The sequence below is a fragment of the Andrena cerasifolii genome, chromosome 3, assembly GCF_050908995.1.
Source record: "Andrena cerasifolii isolate SP2316 chromosome 3, iyAndCera1_principal, whole genome shotgun sequence".
NCBI lineage: Eukaryota > Metazoa > Arthropoda > Insecta > Hymenoptera > Andrenidae > Andrena > Andrena cerasifolii.
This window is the reverse complement of record NC_135120.1, coordinates 7,096,167-7,111,065: the sequence shown is the minus strand read 5'-3', so window position 1 is coordinate 7,111,065 and position 14,899 is coordinate 7,096,167. Positions and strand designations below refer to the sequence as shown.

Sequence of the window (14,899 nt, the reverse complement as noted above, 5' to 3'; positions counted from 1 at the left end):
TGGACAACAGATTATTATAATAAAAATTGATTTATTAGAGTTGACATTAAAATAAATTTTGCTTACGCTAGATTTACGTAACAGGTTCTACAATCTGTTTAACTTCCGCTGCACCAATTTTTTCTTACCAATAAAATGAGACTGCTATGCTTGGTCGTAACCGAATTAAAGGAATTTAAATTTATAGATTCAAGTCATATACGAGGTGTTCGGCAAAAGATATCAGACAATGAAATTTGTGATTCTACGTGACAAAATGAGACGAAAGTCAAGAGTAACGAAATTGCAATGGAGGCTTTGTTTTTCAGTTATTAATTAAAAAACAGAGACTCATGGGTAGCGCAGCTTTCAGGCGGTGACTGTACGCGGCGCTACTGGTCTACGCAACGCGAGCCGCTGATTGCCGAATTGCCATACTTCAGGCGTTTTTCACCGGAATTTTTAAACATTAATAACTAAGGAACGAAGCCACCAACGCAATTTTGTTACTCTTAATTTGATCTTATTTTCTCATGTAGAATCGCCGCATTTCAGGTTCTACTATTTGCTGCCGAACACCCTGTATAATATTCTTCAACCAATTCAAGGTTAAATTTATTTTCATACACATCACATGTACATAACAATAAATTACAACGTTTCGTTTTTAAAATTGACTTTTATTGTCGCACCTAATACGCATTATCATTGAATTCTGCTATCCTCATTCGCTAAATGTTTCTCTAAAAATTAAAACTCATTCCGCATTTTTGATTCGCGATTTTTTTTTTTAAACCGAACGAACTTCTTTTTCGCTTCATTTTATTCGTGGTTCATTCCTGTCGGTTGGCGTAGCGTACATTCCATAGGAATTTAAAACAAGTTTTGGTATGTTTATTGCGTACATCACACCGTTTGTACTTGAAACTTTTTCTGTCGCCAACACATCCGGGGTAAGGTAAGTTTTTAATTTTCTGAAACAGATCGAATATCCAGACGTCGCGAGAATACTGGGCCACGACACAACGCAACTGTATTCATTTCTTTGGTCGCACTCGAACTAAAGTAACAGTTTCAATGTCTACCTTAAAATAGGGTATTAAAGTTAAGTTCTCTTTAAAAATAGACGACTAAGTTGAACACAATGTTTGCAGGGAAAGGGGTGCCACTAACGCTAAGTATACACAACCAGCCAAAAGTACGAAATATACCAGGTGTTCAATCTAGATACAGCTATATCAGGGGTGTCGAACTAGCGGCTCGCGAGCCGCAGTGGCTCCCTCTCCTCTTCGCCTGCTCCGTAGAGCCGTAGGAGAACGGCCCCCTCCACACCTACTTCACTCTGATGAATTTCTCCTCCGGTTCCCGCACTCTCTCCCTGCCGGATCCGGTGCAACGTCTGGAGAAAAATAAGTGGGGGACCCGGCTGACCGGGGGCCCGACTCGTGCGGCTCTCGGAGTGGGGAAGTTCGACACTCCTGAGCTATATGATAGTTGAGTTCATTTCGAAATTGTTTTGAATTCATATTTTAATAGATGAAGTCTTTGTGCCAACAGCTTTTTACAGTATTCCTGAAGAAATATATTTGTTTGAGATATTGAAAGCGCCTTGTTGATAGTACCGTAAATAAAAAATAAGATTTAATAAACAATATCGTATTTCACAATTATTGTTCACCCGAAACATTACATGTGATTATATAGTATTAAAAGCTAGTTTAATACGTGTTCACGAATATCAATTTAATATCTATCCCTTCTTCCTTTAGAAATTAATATTCCAACAAAAATAGTAGTAGAGGAGAGTAGGGTAAAGCGGAACGGGTGGGTAAAACGGAACATCAATGTTTCTCTTAGATGAGAGCTGCGAATGAGTTAGTATCACGTGACATGGGACCAAACGGTCCTTATAGCATTTCGTGACAGACAATAGACCCGTGCACACGTCTTCGATTAACAGCAGGGTTGCCAGGCGTACTGAATAAATGGCGGTATGACGTCATACATATCTTCACTTTGGCCGTACGGTGTAGGAGAAGGGGAACACTTATATTTGGTTGGTCACGCCGTGACGTCATACCAACGCTGAGCCAATCCAAGCCAAGTGACGGCATACATGCCAGTACGGCGTACTGAACCGCCTCGCAACCCTGATTAACAGTGTTGTAAACATTTACGGTATCGAAGTCTCGATATTGTGTTGTAGTTTCGACCACTTTTTTCACTTGTATTTGGAAAATTTATAACAGCAAAAACATCGTTGGATTCTATAATCCTAATGCTACATTTTTACGTTTTGCCCAATTCTTTACCTCACACTGAAGTCTAAATATTAAATGTTTACTAAATTACCGCGTGTGGGGCAAAACAGAACACTTTTCCGTGCGGCAAAACGGAACACCTACACTGTCGAACAAAATTAAACTTTTTTTTTGTTTTGTAACATTTATTAGCCGTTTCTAATAGATTTTTGTGCGCTGAAAACGAATCCGCAAACCGTTTATCGCTATTACCCTCAGTTTCCGAGAAATTCGATTTTGAAAAAAATGCAAATTTTCAACTTTGAACATGTTTTGTGTTCAAGCAATAATAGTTAATTATTCGGTTGCATGGTCTGTCAAATTATTCTATGAACCCTCGCGAACACAACGATATAAGTTATTATTGAATTATAAGCATTTAAATATGTTTAAACAACGATCAAAGGGAAAACGACACCCGAAATGCACCAATTTTTGCAGATATTTTGCTATATATTTTAAAAACTAAGGGTCTAGGAGAAAATTTAACTACGCCACGCGATGCAGCAGAAAATTTTCTTTCGGAAACCACCAACAGAAGTGGTAAGTCACGTTTTGTTTTCAATACAGAAGCGAAATAGTTTGGTAAAACGTGCGCTGTCGACAGTGGTAGTCACGCGCATTAAGCGATTGTGTCGCTGAGAGGCAGTGTATCGCGCGCCGCCGTTGACTACCACTGTCGGCGCCGCACGTTTTGTCAAACTATTTCGCTTCTGTATTGAAAACAAAATGTGTCTTAACACTTCTGTTGATGCTTTCCGAAGGAAAAATGTCTGCCGCGTCGCGTGGAGTAGTCAGATTTTCTCCTAGACCCTTAGTTTTGGAAATAAATTTAAAGATATCTGCAAAAGTGTGTGTATTTCGAGTGTTCTTTTCCCTTTGATCGTTGTTTAAACCTATTCAAATGTTCATAATGCACCAATAACTTATATTGCTGTATTCGGGAGTAACTATTACTGTTTTGACGCAAAAGATGTTCAAAGTTGAAAATTTGCAGTTTTTTTTTCAAAATCGAATTTCTCAAAAACTGAGAGTGATGGCGACAAACGGGTTGCGGGTTCGTTTTCAGTGTACAAAAATCTGTAAGAAACGGCTATTGAATCTTACAGACCAAAATGTACTTCCACCAATTCAGTTGTCTTGAAACTTTGCAGGCGTGCGTAGTTATGATGACAATAGAAAATTATGAGAAAAAAGACCGGGAGGGGCAAAGAAATTGCCCAGTCGTCAATAAATATAACCCATAACCACAAATCCAAACGACTTGAAATCAGCCTGTAACCACAAATAAGAACTTAAAACTTAGCCACTAAAAAGTAAATAATAAAAAAAATATATAACAAAAAATTTTAAGTTAAATAATTTTATTTAAAATGCACTAAAACTAAAAAATTCTCCTATGCACGTGTTGATATTCATTATTTATGTAAAAATTCCATGTGTATTTGATTATTTTCAGTAATTTTTATGTTATCTGTTAAAATATTTTTTCTTATGTGTATAATATATTTATGTTATATTTTATTTGTAATAGTTTTACCTACAACATATATTTATAGTTTCTTCACATAAATGAATACTTTTTAAACCATAAAAATAAAGATTTTGTACGTTTACATGATCTTCAAGTGGTTGTTCCGCTTTACCCTACCACTTGAGCGAGGCGAAAATTTCAATACCTCCGGTAAATCACATTTTCCTTTATTGCCAAATATTTTTCATAACAAATGCTCTGATTTTCTTATAGTCTAAGGTCCACTTAAAATTCCTGTTGAAGTCCCGTGTCCATTTTCCTTTCGAATTTATGTTATCACCCTCCAAAGTTAAGCGTTCCATTTTACCCTACTCACCCCTACTCATTTTTGAGTGTTCACGATATTAACCAAAGAAATGGGTGGGGTTTGCTTCCATTACTAAAATTACTGTTGGCAACTCTCCGAAGTCGAATTGTTTTTTGGAACCATTTTAATTTGTACAGTATTTAAAGAGAATAATATATTGTTTATGTATTGCAGTGATACGCTCAGGATTTAATCTTGGGGGGAGCCGAGTTAAGCGGATACAAATATTTTTCATTAAGTGATTATAAAAATTTATTTATAAAATAAAATTCAGTTTTCCTTTCTTTTTACTTCAGACGTGGTTACATTAATTTCCTTTTTCCTTTTTCTTTGGAGAATTACCCCTTGCTCCCCCCCCCCTCTGGGTGCGCCACTGATGTATCGTATCAAATAAAAGTAACTGCATTGATTACAGTACATCTAAATCTACCTAAACATTTTACCCCGTCACTCCAAAATTTTGAAATGCTTTACAATTGAATCTCGTTATTTAACACAATCTACTACTCTATTTTGCGTAGAGTTTCTCATTAAACAGAAAAAAAAGTTCCGCCTGGAAAAGATTAGTCTTACATAAAGTTTCAAATAGCTAATAATAAGTGAAAGACTCGGAGAATGTTTTTAAATCTCCCAAAATACAGTAAATAATTCTGGTTTTGCACATGTTCTGTTATCTTCTTGTTAAAGTATATTGTAAAGTTGTTTCTTTCTTAGCTTTTTTTATTCACTATGCAGACTCCAGTATGTATTCTGATATTCTGCGTGTCTAGTAAGACTGATTGTGAGTCTTATACTTTTAGCTGGAAGTGCACCCGTATATATTTTAGGGTGCCACTTATTTTCTGATTTTTGATTTTGAAAGGAGACCCCCTCCCCCTAGTTTTGTTCCTTTCGATTTAAAATTGCGCTACACCAAATCCCAGCTTTTTCAGATAATATTATCCCGTGGCGACAACACGTGGAAATTAACAGAAAATTGCCTTTTCAAATTTTTATCGAAGGATTTATCTTATTTCAAATGTCCCAACTGTCTTCCAAATCCTACATACTTATATTCTAACTTATTGAATTAAAAAAATTAATCACAATTCCGTGACATATCAAAGTCAAGTATATAGTTTTACTGTTTTATTATACCGCGCTTATAACTGACTACCAAAATACACCCGCGCTTCGCTTTGGGCCCAAGAGATATTAAGACCCCGTGAAAACACATTGCACCCCTTTTCCCACCCTTTTGCACCCCCTTAGGGGTTTATTAAGGCAAAATCCTGAAATTGGTGTTTAGGCATTCATGTGGGTAACCTTTCGAAGTAAAAATCAAGTTGATATCTAATCGGGCCTAAGAGATTTTGAGGAATCCGTGAAAATACATTTCACCCTTTTTCACCCCCATAGGGATTGGTTAGGGAAAAATCCTGAAATTGGTTTTTAGGCATTTGCGTTGGTAATCTTTGTGAGTAAGACCCAAGATGATATCTAATCGGGGCTAAGAAATATAGTAGGGAGTCCGTGAAAATAGATTTTACCCTTTTCACCCGCTTGGGGGTGGAATTTCCAAAAATCTTTCTTTAGTGGGCGCCTACGTCATGAAAATAATGTACCTTCCTTTCACGTTCCTAGGTTACACGGTTTGAGCTAGGCATTGATGAGTCAGTCAGTCACTTAGGATTTTTTTTAATCGTTACAGATAACGACAATTCTGTGAAACAATAAAAGTAAAGTGGAATAGCGGGAGTTGCTATTGCATTCCTTCATTTTTGTTGTTTGCAAGATTTCTTTGTAATTTTTTAAAGTTAAAGTTCAAATTGCCACGGTTTAATGTTATTCGAATAAAGCTGAATCTTTACACATCACTATATTAGATCAAAATGAAACAAAATTAGAGGAGGTCCCACGGAAAATTTGATTTTTTTTTTACTATGTAATTAAGTGGCACCCCAATGCATATGAATAATAATATGTACATACATATATGCGGATAACAGTACTTTTTTAATCCTGTTTTTATGAATATGAATTTTGATATTTTCTCTTACAGGGTTAAAGTAGGGATATTATAAATCTCATTACCGTAATTATTTTCGAAACAGCTTCATGATACCTAGCAGATACCATTGTTGATGTGTTCTGTGTTTTTGATCGCTAAAAATGTTTCTATATCAATCATGTTCTTCCACACGTGAAATAATGAATTGTTTATGGATTACAAAAGTCGCGTTTTTAAATAACTTCGAGCTTCTGATTTTCAAAGATTTTCGAGCACACTTAATCCTGTTTTTACACGAAAGATACGTTCCCGAAAATTTCATGTAAAAAAACCGTCTAAAGAGAGATATCGTGCGTATGAAAAAATGGAGGATTGTATTCCCGACCGCAATCATACAAACAAATCGAGAAATTTCGAAGTCAATTTTTTCTGACTGCGTCACTTACGAGATAAAGTCGGAATGGAAGCCACTGTCGCTACACACGTTCAAATAAGTCGTAAAAAACAGACTAATCGTTTATTTGAAAATGTGTAGCAGCTTTAAATGCCAATCCTGATCATTTTTTAAAATTGAAAGCAATTTCCTAGAAAAACGAGTAGGAATATTTTTCCTCGGAATTAAAATTAAGTGATGATTTTTGAAAAGGCAAATTTATCGGACCGTATTAAATCCAAACACATCGTGCAAAAAGAGAATATAATTTTTTTCTGGAATATGTTTACTCAAAATCGTGTAAAAACAGAATTAAGTGACAGAAATGATAGACATGAATAATATTTCCAAGTTTATGTGAAATCTCTGTTAGAGTTTTTTCTGCCATTGTCATTTTACGTATTGAAGTGTATTTAATTGGAAAATTTGAAGAAAAAAAAATGAATCAGACGACATTAAAACGGATAAGCAAACTTGAGCTTTGATGTTATAACAAAAACAGAAAAAATGCAGACAAGACCTTATTGGGAGTAGAAGATTAGTATGCGACACTAGCGGTCGGTACGCGAACTAGTAGTAATGGCTGACGCAAGTATACAATTTATTGCGGTCTACCAATTTTCACAGTATCGACGAACTGTATGCAGAAATAAATGCTGTGTAACAAATTGTAACGTTACAATGAAAAATAATCTCAATTTAAATTTTCATAAAAGTGTCAAGAAGTGGAGCAACTAAAATTGTTCACATTACATACACTTTTACATATTCCAAAATTGTGTCTAAATGCATTGTCAACATTTTTACTGCAAGAAATAACTCTGAAATAAACTTTTATACTACTGGATCCATATAAACATATAGTAAAAGGCACGGTGTAATAGACAGGTGTTCCGACTCCTATCCAGAATGTGTGATTTTTTCATCTTAGTTCTTCTGGCGGCCGGCAGATTTCGTGGCTGTTGTAAAGGCATTTACATATATATACAGGCCGGGTATGGAATTCCTACTCGTAGTGGAAGGGGAACACGCCACGCATGCGCATGATGACCCCTTGACGTCAAACAAATCGACGCCAAGGTTCAGTCAAATGACAGCGTCATCACGCGCATGCGTGGCATGTTCCCCCTCCATTACGCGTAGGATTTTTTCTGGCAAGCCCAGTAATACCATTAAAACCTCTAATACTGCAATCTCATTAACACATATGTATATGGCTTCTAAGTCACGACGCCTCTCGCGGCGGCCAGGGGAACTAAATAGAAATCGGCACACAAAATGGCTGGGATAAAAGGTACAGAGTCGGAACACCTATCTATTACACTGTGGTAAAAGGTATACTTGCGTCGTCCATATTTGTTATGGTACACTAGCGCCACCGTTCCCGCGGTGGTAGATTTCTTTGCCAATACAAATAAAATCGTTTCTATGGCCGGTATTCATAGTCGCTACATATTTTTAAGCAAATGCTTAAGCAAGCGGCATCCTCTACTAAGCTAGTAGCTAGTAAAGGATACCGCATGCTTAAGCATTTGCTTAAAAATAAGTAGCGACTATGAATACCGGCCTAAGTTTCAGATATCGTTCAGTTAGTGTATTTCTCACTGAAAATACCGATGTCTGACGATGTCGGCAGTGAAGAGAAAGTTTCGTTTAGTAATATTATTCTACTTAGTTACCTGCAGTTTCCAAAATAAATATTTAGAGAGTTGCATATGGATAAGTATAGATTTCCATCTGTCCTGTAATATAATGATTGTAAAGTAAATGAAAATAAAGTCAGGCAACTAAAATTTCGAAATTAATATCAGAAAAATTTTAATACATAGTCATCCCCATTGTACAGTCTTTACCAATGAATGTCGTTTGAAGTAACGCCTAAACTATTGATTGTAGGACATGATGGTACAGGAAAACACTTTTCTACTTTTCACGTGGAATCTACCTGAATGAGAATGATATTCTTGCCTTTAAAGTGACAACAAGGTGAACATGATTTTTTTAATGAAACACTGTAAGATGCCATATACATACTATGACCTTAAGGAACTGAAAGCTTATTAATTTTGTATTTAAATTTTATGAAATTCTGAGATGATAATTTTATAAAGATACATTTTAATACAATTTAAATGACAGGCTCCAATTTTCTTCACTTTTCGTTCGCAACCAATACTCGAAATTAAAATTGACAATTATTAAAAGAACAAATAAATAAATTTCTTATTCCAACTACTGTTCAAGTGATACCTACATAAATCGAGTTGCGTCATGCTCTTTGGCTAATGAGAAGACAGCAAAAGTGTACACCACAGTATTAAAAAAATTCAAATTTACTATAAACTCATTGTAAAACTAAAACAATAATAATATCTCCATTCAGTTAGATCCTTTCGCAAAAAGTGCAAAAGAATATTCTCTTCAACGTTACTTGAAAAATCCAGTATTTCGGGCGTTACGTCGGATAACACTTATTTTGGCAGATCATGGCCGATACTGTACGCAAAGGGCAGCCACTATTTTCGTCTACAACTGTATCCTTTGCAAGCCTCATTATCCATCTCCCTGCCGCGACGAAATAATTTCTGTTACGTACATGCTCACCTAAAGTACTGTAAATTGGTCGACCAATAAGACGGACATTTCGATTCTTCCCGACGAGATCGGTGTTCCCATTCAACCGACCGCCTCGTCTCACGTACCGTTCGGGTTCGCGTTGTAATAGTTTATACGCTCGCTCCTCGACAGATAGGCGTACCAATAGAACACGTTGATTGCCAGGAAGAATAAGGGAAAGACGACGCGACTTGCGCGATCGATCTTCGAAACCGAGTTGTACCTCGGCGTTCTCCTGCGTCGTCTCCTGCCGGATGTCTTCTTGGCTGGGGGCGGCTGTCGCGGGGGTGGGCTGCAGGCCACGCAGGACATCGGCCAGTGGCCCAGCGCAGGGTCCCTGCTAGGCTCTGGGATCGCTGACAACGGTATCACCTCGATCATACCGTCGTCGTTCATCGTGAAACTTCGACTGGGATGTCCTCTGGCCGTTGAACTTCCTGAACCCTTTCTGTGGACCTGTGACACCTGGAATAGAGTTGTCTTTCGTTCAACGAGTCATTGGCACTAATTCTATGAGGGGCGTCGGTGTTGAGAATAATGGAGATCGTCCGCAGACTTTTTTCCAGGGAGTGACTTCACACCACTTTAGGGCGACGGTAATGAAAAATATAGTAATGAAAAAACAACCCTCTTTTGCTTTTTTGAACTTGCTTATAAGCACCCTTTAATATAATATTTTTGAAGCACTATTGTTTGCATGAACATAAAACAATTTGTGTATAGTATGCAAAAATCAATGAACATGTATGTAAAATTTGAGTTCAATATGATTTTTCATAGTGGGCAAAGTGATAAAATGATGATAAAAAATTAACTAGCTTACCAAATAAGGGATAGATACAGGGTCAGCGTTTTAGCCTGCAACCCGCGCTCGCGCGAACTTGTAAAATGGCAACAGCGCCTCACGGACGCGTTCTACTATGACCATGCACTGGCCCAGCGGAGAGCTGCCAGCGACTGGTGGAAAGCAGTGATGCCCGAGCTCCGAAAATTTTAGGATGGCCTCTTTCAAATTAACGACGCAAATAGCTATTGGGAATTACCCGGCCCAGGTAATCGAGCCGCGCGCTCCGCTTTTATGATCGGGTTACCACCCGCACCCCAGATTATTGTAATCAGGTTAGAAAATAATGTCGACTGATCTCGTACCGTTTTAAAATTTTTAGCTACGACAGGGTTCACCGCGGCGCTATACCCTTGTACGGAGAGATTTTTCGCCACCTGTGAAAAATTACATTAACGTAAGCCGGTATAGGTGTGGCGTTGAGTAGCTAAAACATTCAGACACAAAATTCTAGAAAAAAAATTCAATCACCGCTACAGTCAAAGACACGTCCCATTAGCTACCCCTTACATCTGATCTAGGTATGCACTGCATTAAGGATAAAATCATAAAAAAAGAAAACCAGAATAATAGATTCTGAGGTCTGCAGAATTAATACATAATTGAATAAATATTTAATTTCTCAAATTCTGAAAGTAATGATACAGAAACAACTAGCCTATTGTTTATCAACACCACGAATTTTAAAAGCAGCATTAAATACAGTAACAAATAAACAGTTTGCAAAAGCTTTTTACAACAATTATGGTTAAAAAATTGATAGAAACAAATTAAGTAAATATAAAATATGTTAAATTATCCATCATTAAGAGGGAATAATTTTTCTCATTTTCGGTGCAAATTGCATTCCAATATCTTTTATAGTGCAAAAGTTATACGAAAAAGGCCCCAAATTTTTCAACCCGGGCCGGGAAATTCTGAATCTCGGTGCTCTTTGCGACGTTAATTTGAAAGAGATCATCCCAAAATTCTCGAAGCTCTGGCATCACTGCTGTCGTCCAGCGGTTGCTGGCAGCTCTCCGCTGGGCCGGTGCATGGTCGTAGTGGAATGCGTCCGTGAGGCGCTGTTGCCATTTTACCTGTTCGCGCGAGCGCGGGTTGCAGGATAAAACGCTGACCCTGTATACCTACTAAAAGTAAACATGTGGTTACAAATGTCGAAGTAACAATTTCTGGGCCTTATTTTTCTGCAAGGGTTACACTTTTAATATGCTTCAACGTTTTCATGAATCCTAATTTCTTCAAATGGAATTCTCTACGCCTTAATCCATTAATTGTTTAGAAGTATGTATTTAAAAAAATATTATCCACATCTATGAATCAAGTGTGGAGAATTCATTAGATTCTCCACACGTTGATGTTAGAATGTACGATTTTTCAATTTAATTTTATTAGATTTACTTCCCTGCAATATTATTATTCACAGACTCGAAATGAAAAAATAAATCCTGAAATGTTCGTAATTATTCCGTTGACCGACTTTAGGTTCGTTGAAACACTTCCAATTGCATAACATATATCATATGTGGAATTAAATGTTTGTATTTTGTGTAAAAAATTATATATTCAATTTTATTCTTTGTTTGAAATATTTTCCTATCTCATCGAAATACGTAATGAATATAGATATATATTTTTGTGCTTCAATGAGAATATCTTATATCCAATTTATTTAGCCTTTTTCAAAACAAACTCCATCTGATTCAGGCTTGGTAACGTACTCGTTTAAATCAATCACAGTATACTCCGCATCAACCCAAATCTACTTGAAAAATCTGCGTCCTCTTTATAGTCAACATGACAGATATTCACTTATAATTCACATTCATTTCATAAGTACGCTTTTCTTTATATGGAAAGTCGACAAAATGTATTCCCTTTACTGTGTGAGTGTAAATGAACGAATCGAGTAGATATCATCTTTCGTTATTTTGCGTTTCTTATATCGTTCTTTGATTATACGTAACACATGTGCATATGAAAGCGTGTAGGAATTCGTGCAGTCAACTTACTGGTGATAGATGACGTGCACTACAGTAACTGCACAATGTTATTTTTACATACAGAGACAGAGACGAAAATTCGAATGAGAAATAGCTCTGACTCGGTGCCAAAATCGGAAACGGAAGAAGCAACAAGATCAGTAACCATAGTTTCGCAATATCACGCAGCGAGGGGATGTTCCTTGGTTTCTAGACAGTGGCGGATTCAGGAGCCTTTCTTGGAGGGGGCGAAATATGTAAAAGTACATAAGTACATTTTTTAACCTTCTTTTACAAGATTTAAAATTTGCTCGTAATTTATATTTTAATATCTCTATCTGACACTATAACTTAAATAATTATACTCACATTAATTACTTAAACAGGATAGTACACAGTGTCATAATATTTTTCTATTTTATTAATTTTGGGGGGGGGGACGATCGCCCCTATAGCCCCCCTCTGGATCCGCCCCTGTTTCTAGATCAACTCCGTTTTAAGGGTCGCTATAAAACTCTCACGTATGCATATTCGCGAAGCAGTAAACCAAATACGAAAGGGTGCGCTATAGATTCGATAGATTGTCACGTTGGCAGAGCAACGATTTCAATTTTTACCGGAAATAGAAAGGTTTGTCGATATAGCCGGGTGGAACGATGCCAGGACAATGGAGCCTCGAACAAATTCTTCCAAAGCTCTCCTTCAACTATTCGTACTTGTAGCTTTCTAAGCGCAATTAAAAGCTATTATTGCGCCACGTATATAGAGTGATTACTTCTCCTTCTCAGGACCGTTCCTGGCGGGGGCGCAGAAGGTGCCTCCGCACCTGGGCGGCTAAACATAGGGGCGGCCGCAAGCCGTTTATTATATGTAAAATTTTGACTAATAATAATAATAATTATGATGTATGTATATATAAATATAAAAGTAAACACTGCATATCAAATTCTTAATTAAAGAATATTAAATTAATAAGGGCGGCAATATTGCTTTTGCACCTGGGCGGCCAAAACTCAGGAACGGCCTTGCTCCTTCTGGTAAGGAGTTATTGCAATTCAGATTTCTATTGATATGTAAATTAAGAAGTAAATTAAAATATTTAAAAAAAGATGATAGAAAATCATCATTGGGGAAAGAAGTTGAGAAATATTTGTCTTTAGATTTCTATTGGCAGATATGTATGTAAATGGTAATAATTGAAAACTGAAGAATTGAAACAATAATGATTTTTAATAGTTTTATTTTATTATAGTAAATAATTGTTACAATTCAGACGTTGACAGTAATTTAAATTCCAACAATTGTTTACTGTAATAGCAGAGAATTATTTTCGTGCGAACAATGAAACAAAAAAAAATAAGTAAAATAAATCGCTAATGCTTTCAAGAATCTGAAGGCGGAAAAAAAAATGAAAATTACCGGTTTTTTCTTCAACGATCCTGTGTCCACTTGCTCCTCGTCACTGGAGCTCTCACTTTCGCTTAGGTCAGAGCTGAAGTAACACTCGCCGGAGCCGTACTTCGTGAAGTAGTGAACCACCGCGAACTGTATAATGGTGGCAAAAATGAAGGCGAACGACAGGAAAACGAAGAAGTCCAAGGCAGTGGGGTAAGGAACTTTCGGCAGGTCAGTTCGCGCCTCCAATCCCAGGAATGTCATCGTCAACACGGTGGTTATCCCTTAAACAAATTTTTAGACAAACATGGAAAATTGGGATTTCGAAAATTAAGTTGTCACATCTGCTTTGTGCAACCAACTGTTATCATGTAAAACTTTACTTCAAGTGTTATATGTATGTCAAATGACAGAAATCCTTTTTTCATTTTTGTTTGGTGTTAAATTGAATTTTGTTATTTCGCGTCCATGTACCCTGTATCAAGTAGTGATGTAGTTTTTTTTTTATTAGGAGTGGCTTATATGTAAATTGATAAAGGTATCGAGGAAAAAGTTCAACACGTTCACTGTGGCAGGAGAACATGTTTTTTTACGGGTTGTACTGTTTATATAGTCACTACATAGAGTTTAGTTTAGTGTATCCGTGAGTTGGGAGCGATTGTTGAACATCTGTCACTTGGGAAACTATATAACGCACTGGGCACGTTCTACGCATTCTGGGGGGAGGCAGCGGAGAAACTGCTCTCCGTAGACAGAGTTGGGCAAAATGTGATCAATTACAAATTTCAAATTACGATTGAAATATAGAATTCAATACCGGATTAGTTTGTATAATCGTTAATTCAGTTGACCACAATTATAATTGTAATTGCCACATGTAATTGTCGTATACAATTACAATTACATAGTTCGTAATTGTAGCTGTGCAAGACAATTACATTTACACAGCGGAGTTTCAGTGAGTAAAAGTCTCACACTACTCCGACGCCACCGCGGGAGGGCGATGAAGGCCTCCCTTGGAGACGTCGGGGAGTCTTTTAAAGATTTCCCCACGATAAAAAAAGGCGCGTTCTACGCATAGAGTACGACATAAATTCAGAATATTTGACCTGGTACTTTATCTATGATTTGGCATATTATCAAATTTATTAATTGTGTTAATGAATTAGAAGTGACTTATATTATGTAAATTGATAAAGGTATCGAGGAAAATGTTCAACACGTTCACTGTGGCAGGAAAACATGGTTTTTTACGGGTCCTACTGTTTATATAGTCACTACATAGAGTTTAGTTTAGTGTATCCGTGATGTATAATGTAGTGGGGTTGCTCGTGGGCATACACAGACAGATTAATAATTTTCAATTATATATTTTTCTCTCGAAAATTAATATTAAATATGATTGAGTTTCAATGCTTAGGTACATACACGCAATAATTGGTAGCAGCTGTGAACTTATGGGTACCTATATGCCTACGCGTAAGAACGGCGAGTCAAGTGTTGATTTTTTACTTATTTT

The 14,899-nt window shown here is 36.8% G+C and overlaps 1 protein-coding gene across 1 annotated transcript in view; it reads right to left on the bottom strand.

Annotated features, from left to right (window-relative positions):
* Positions 1–8,299: 8,299 nt before the first annotated feature.
* The window catches only part of Grd (GABA-gated ion channel), a 167,781-nt gene continuing 161,181 nt past the window's right edge, over positions 8,300–14,899 (bottom strand). Inside the window, exons 8-9 of the mRNA XM_076808592.1 lie at positions 13,405–13,664; positions 8,300–9,624 (exon numbers count right to left, since the gene is read on the bottom strand). Coding sequence (XP_076664707.1) covers positions 9,238–9,624; positions 13,405–13,664 — 647 coding nt within the window. The 3' untranslated portion in view covers positions 8,300–9,237. The remainder of the gene's footprint in view (positions 9,625–13,404; positions 13,665–14,899) is intronic.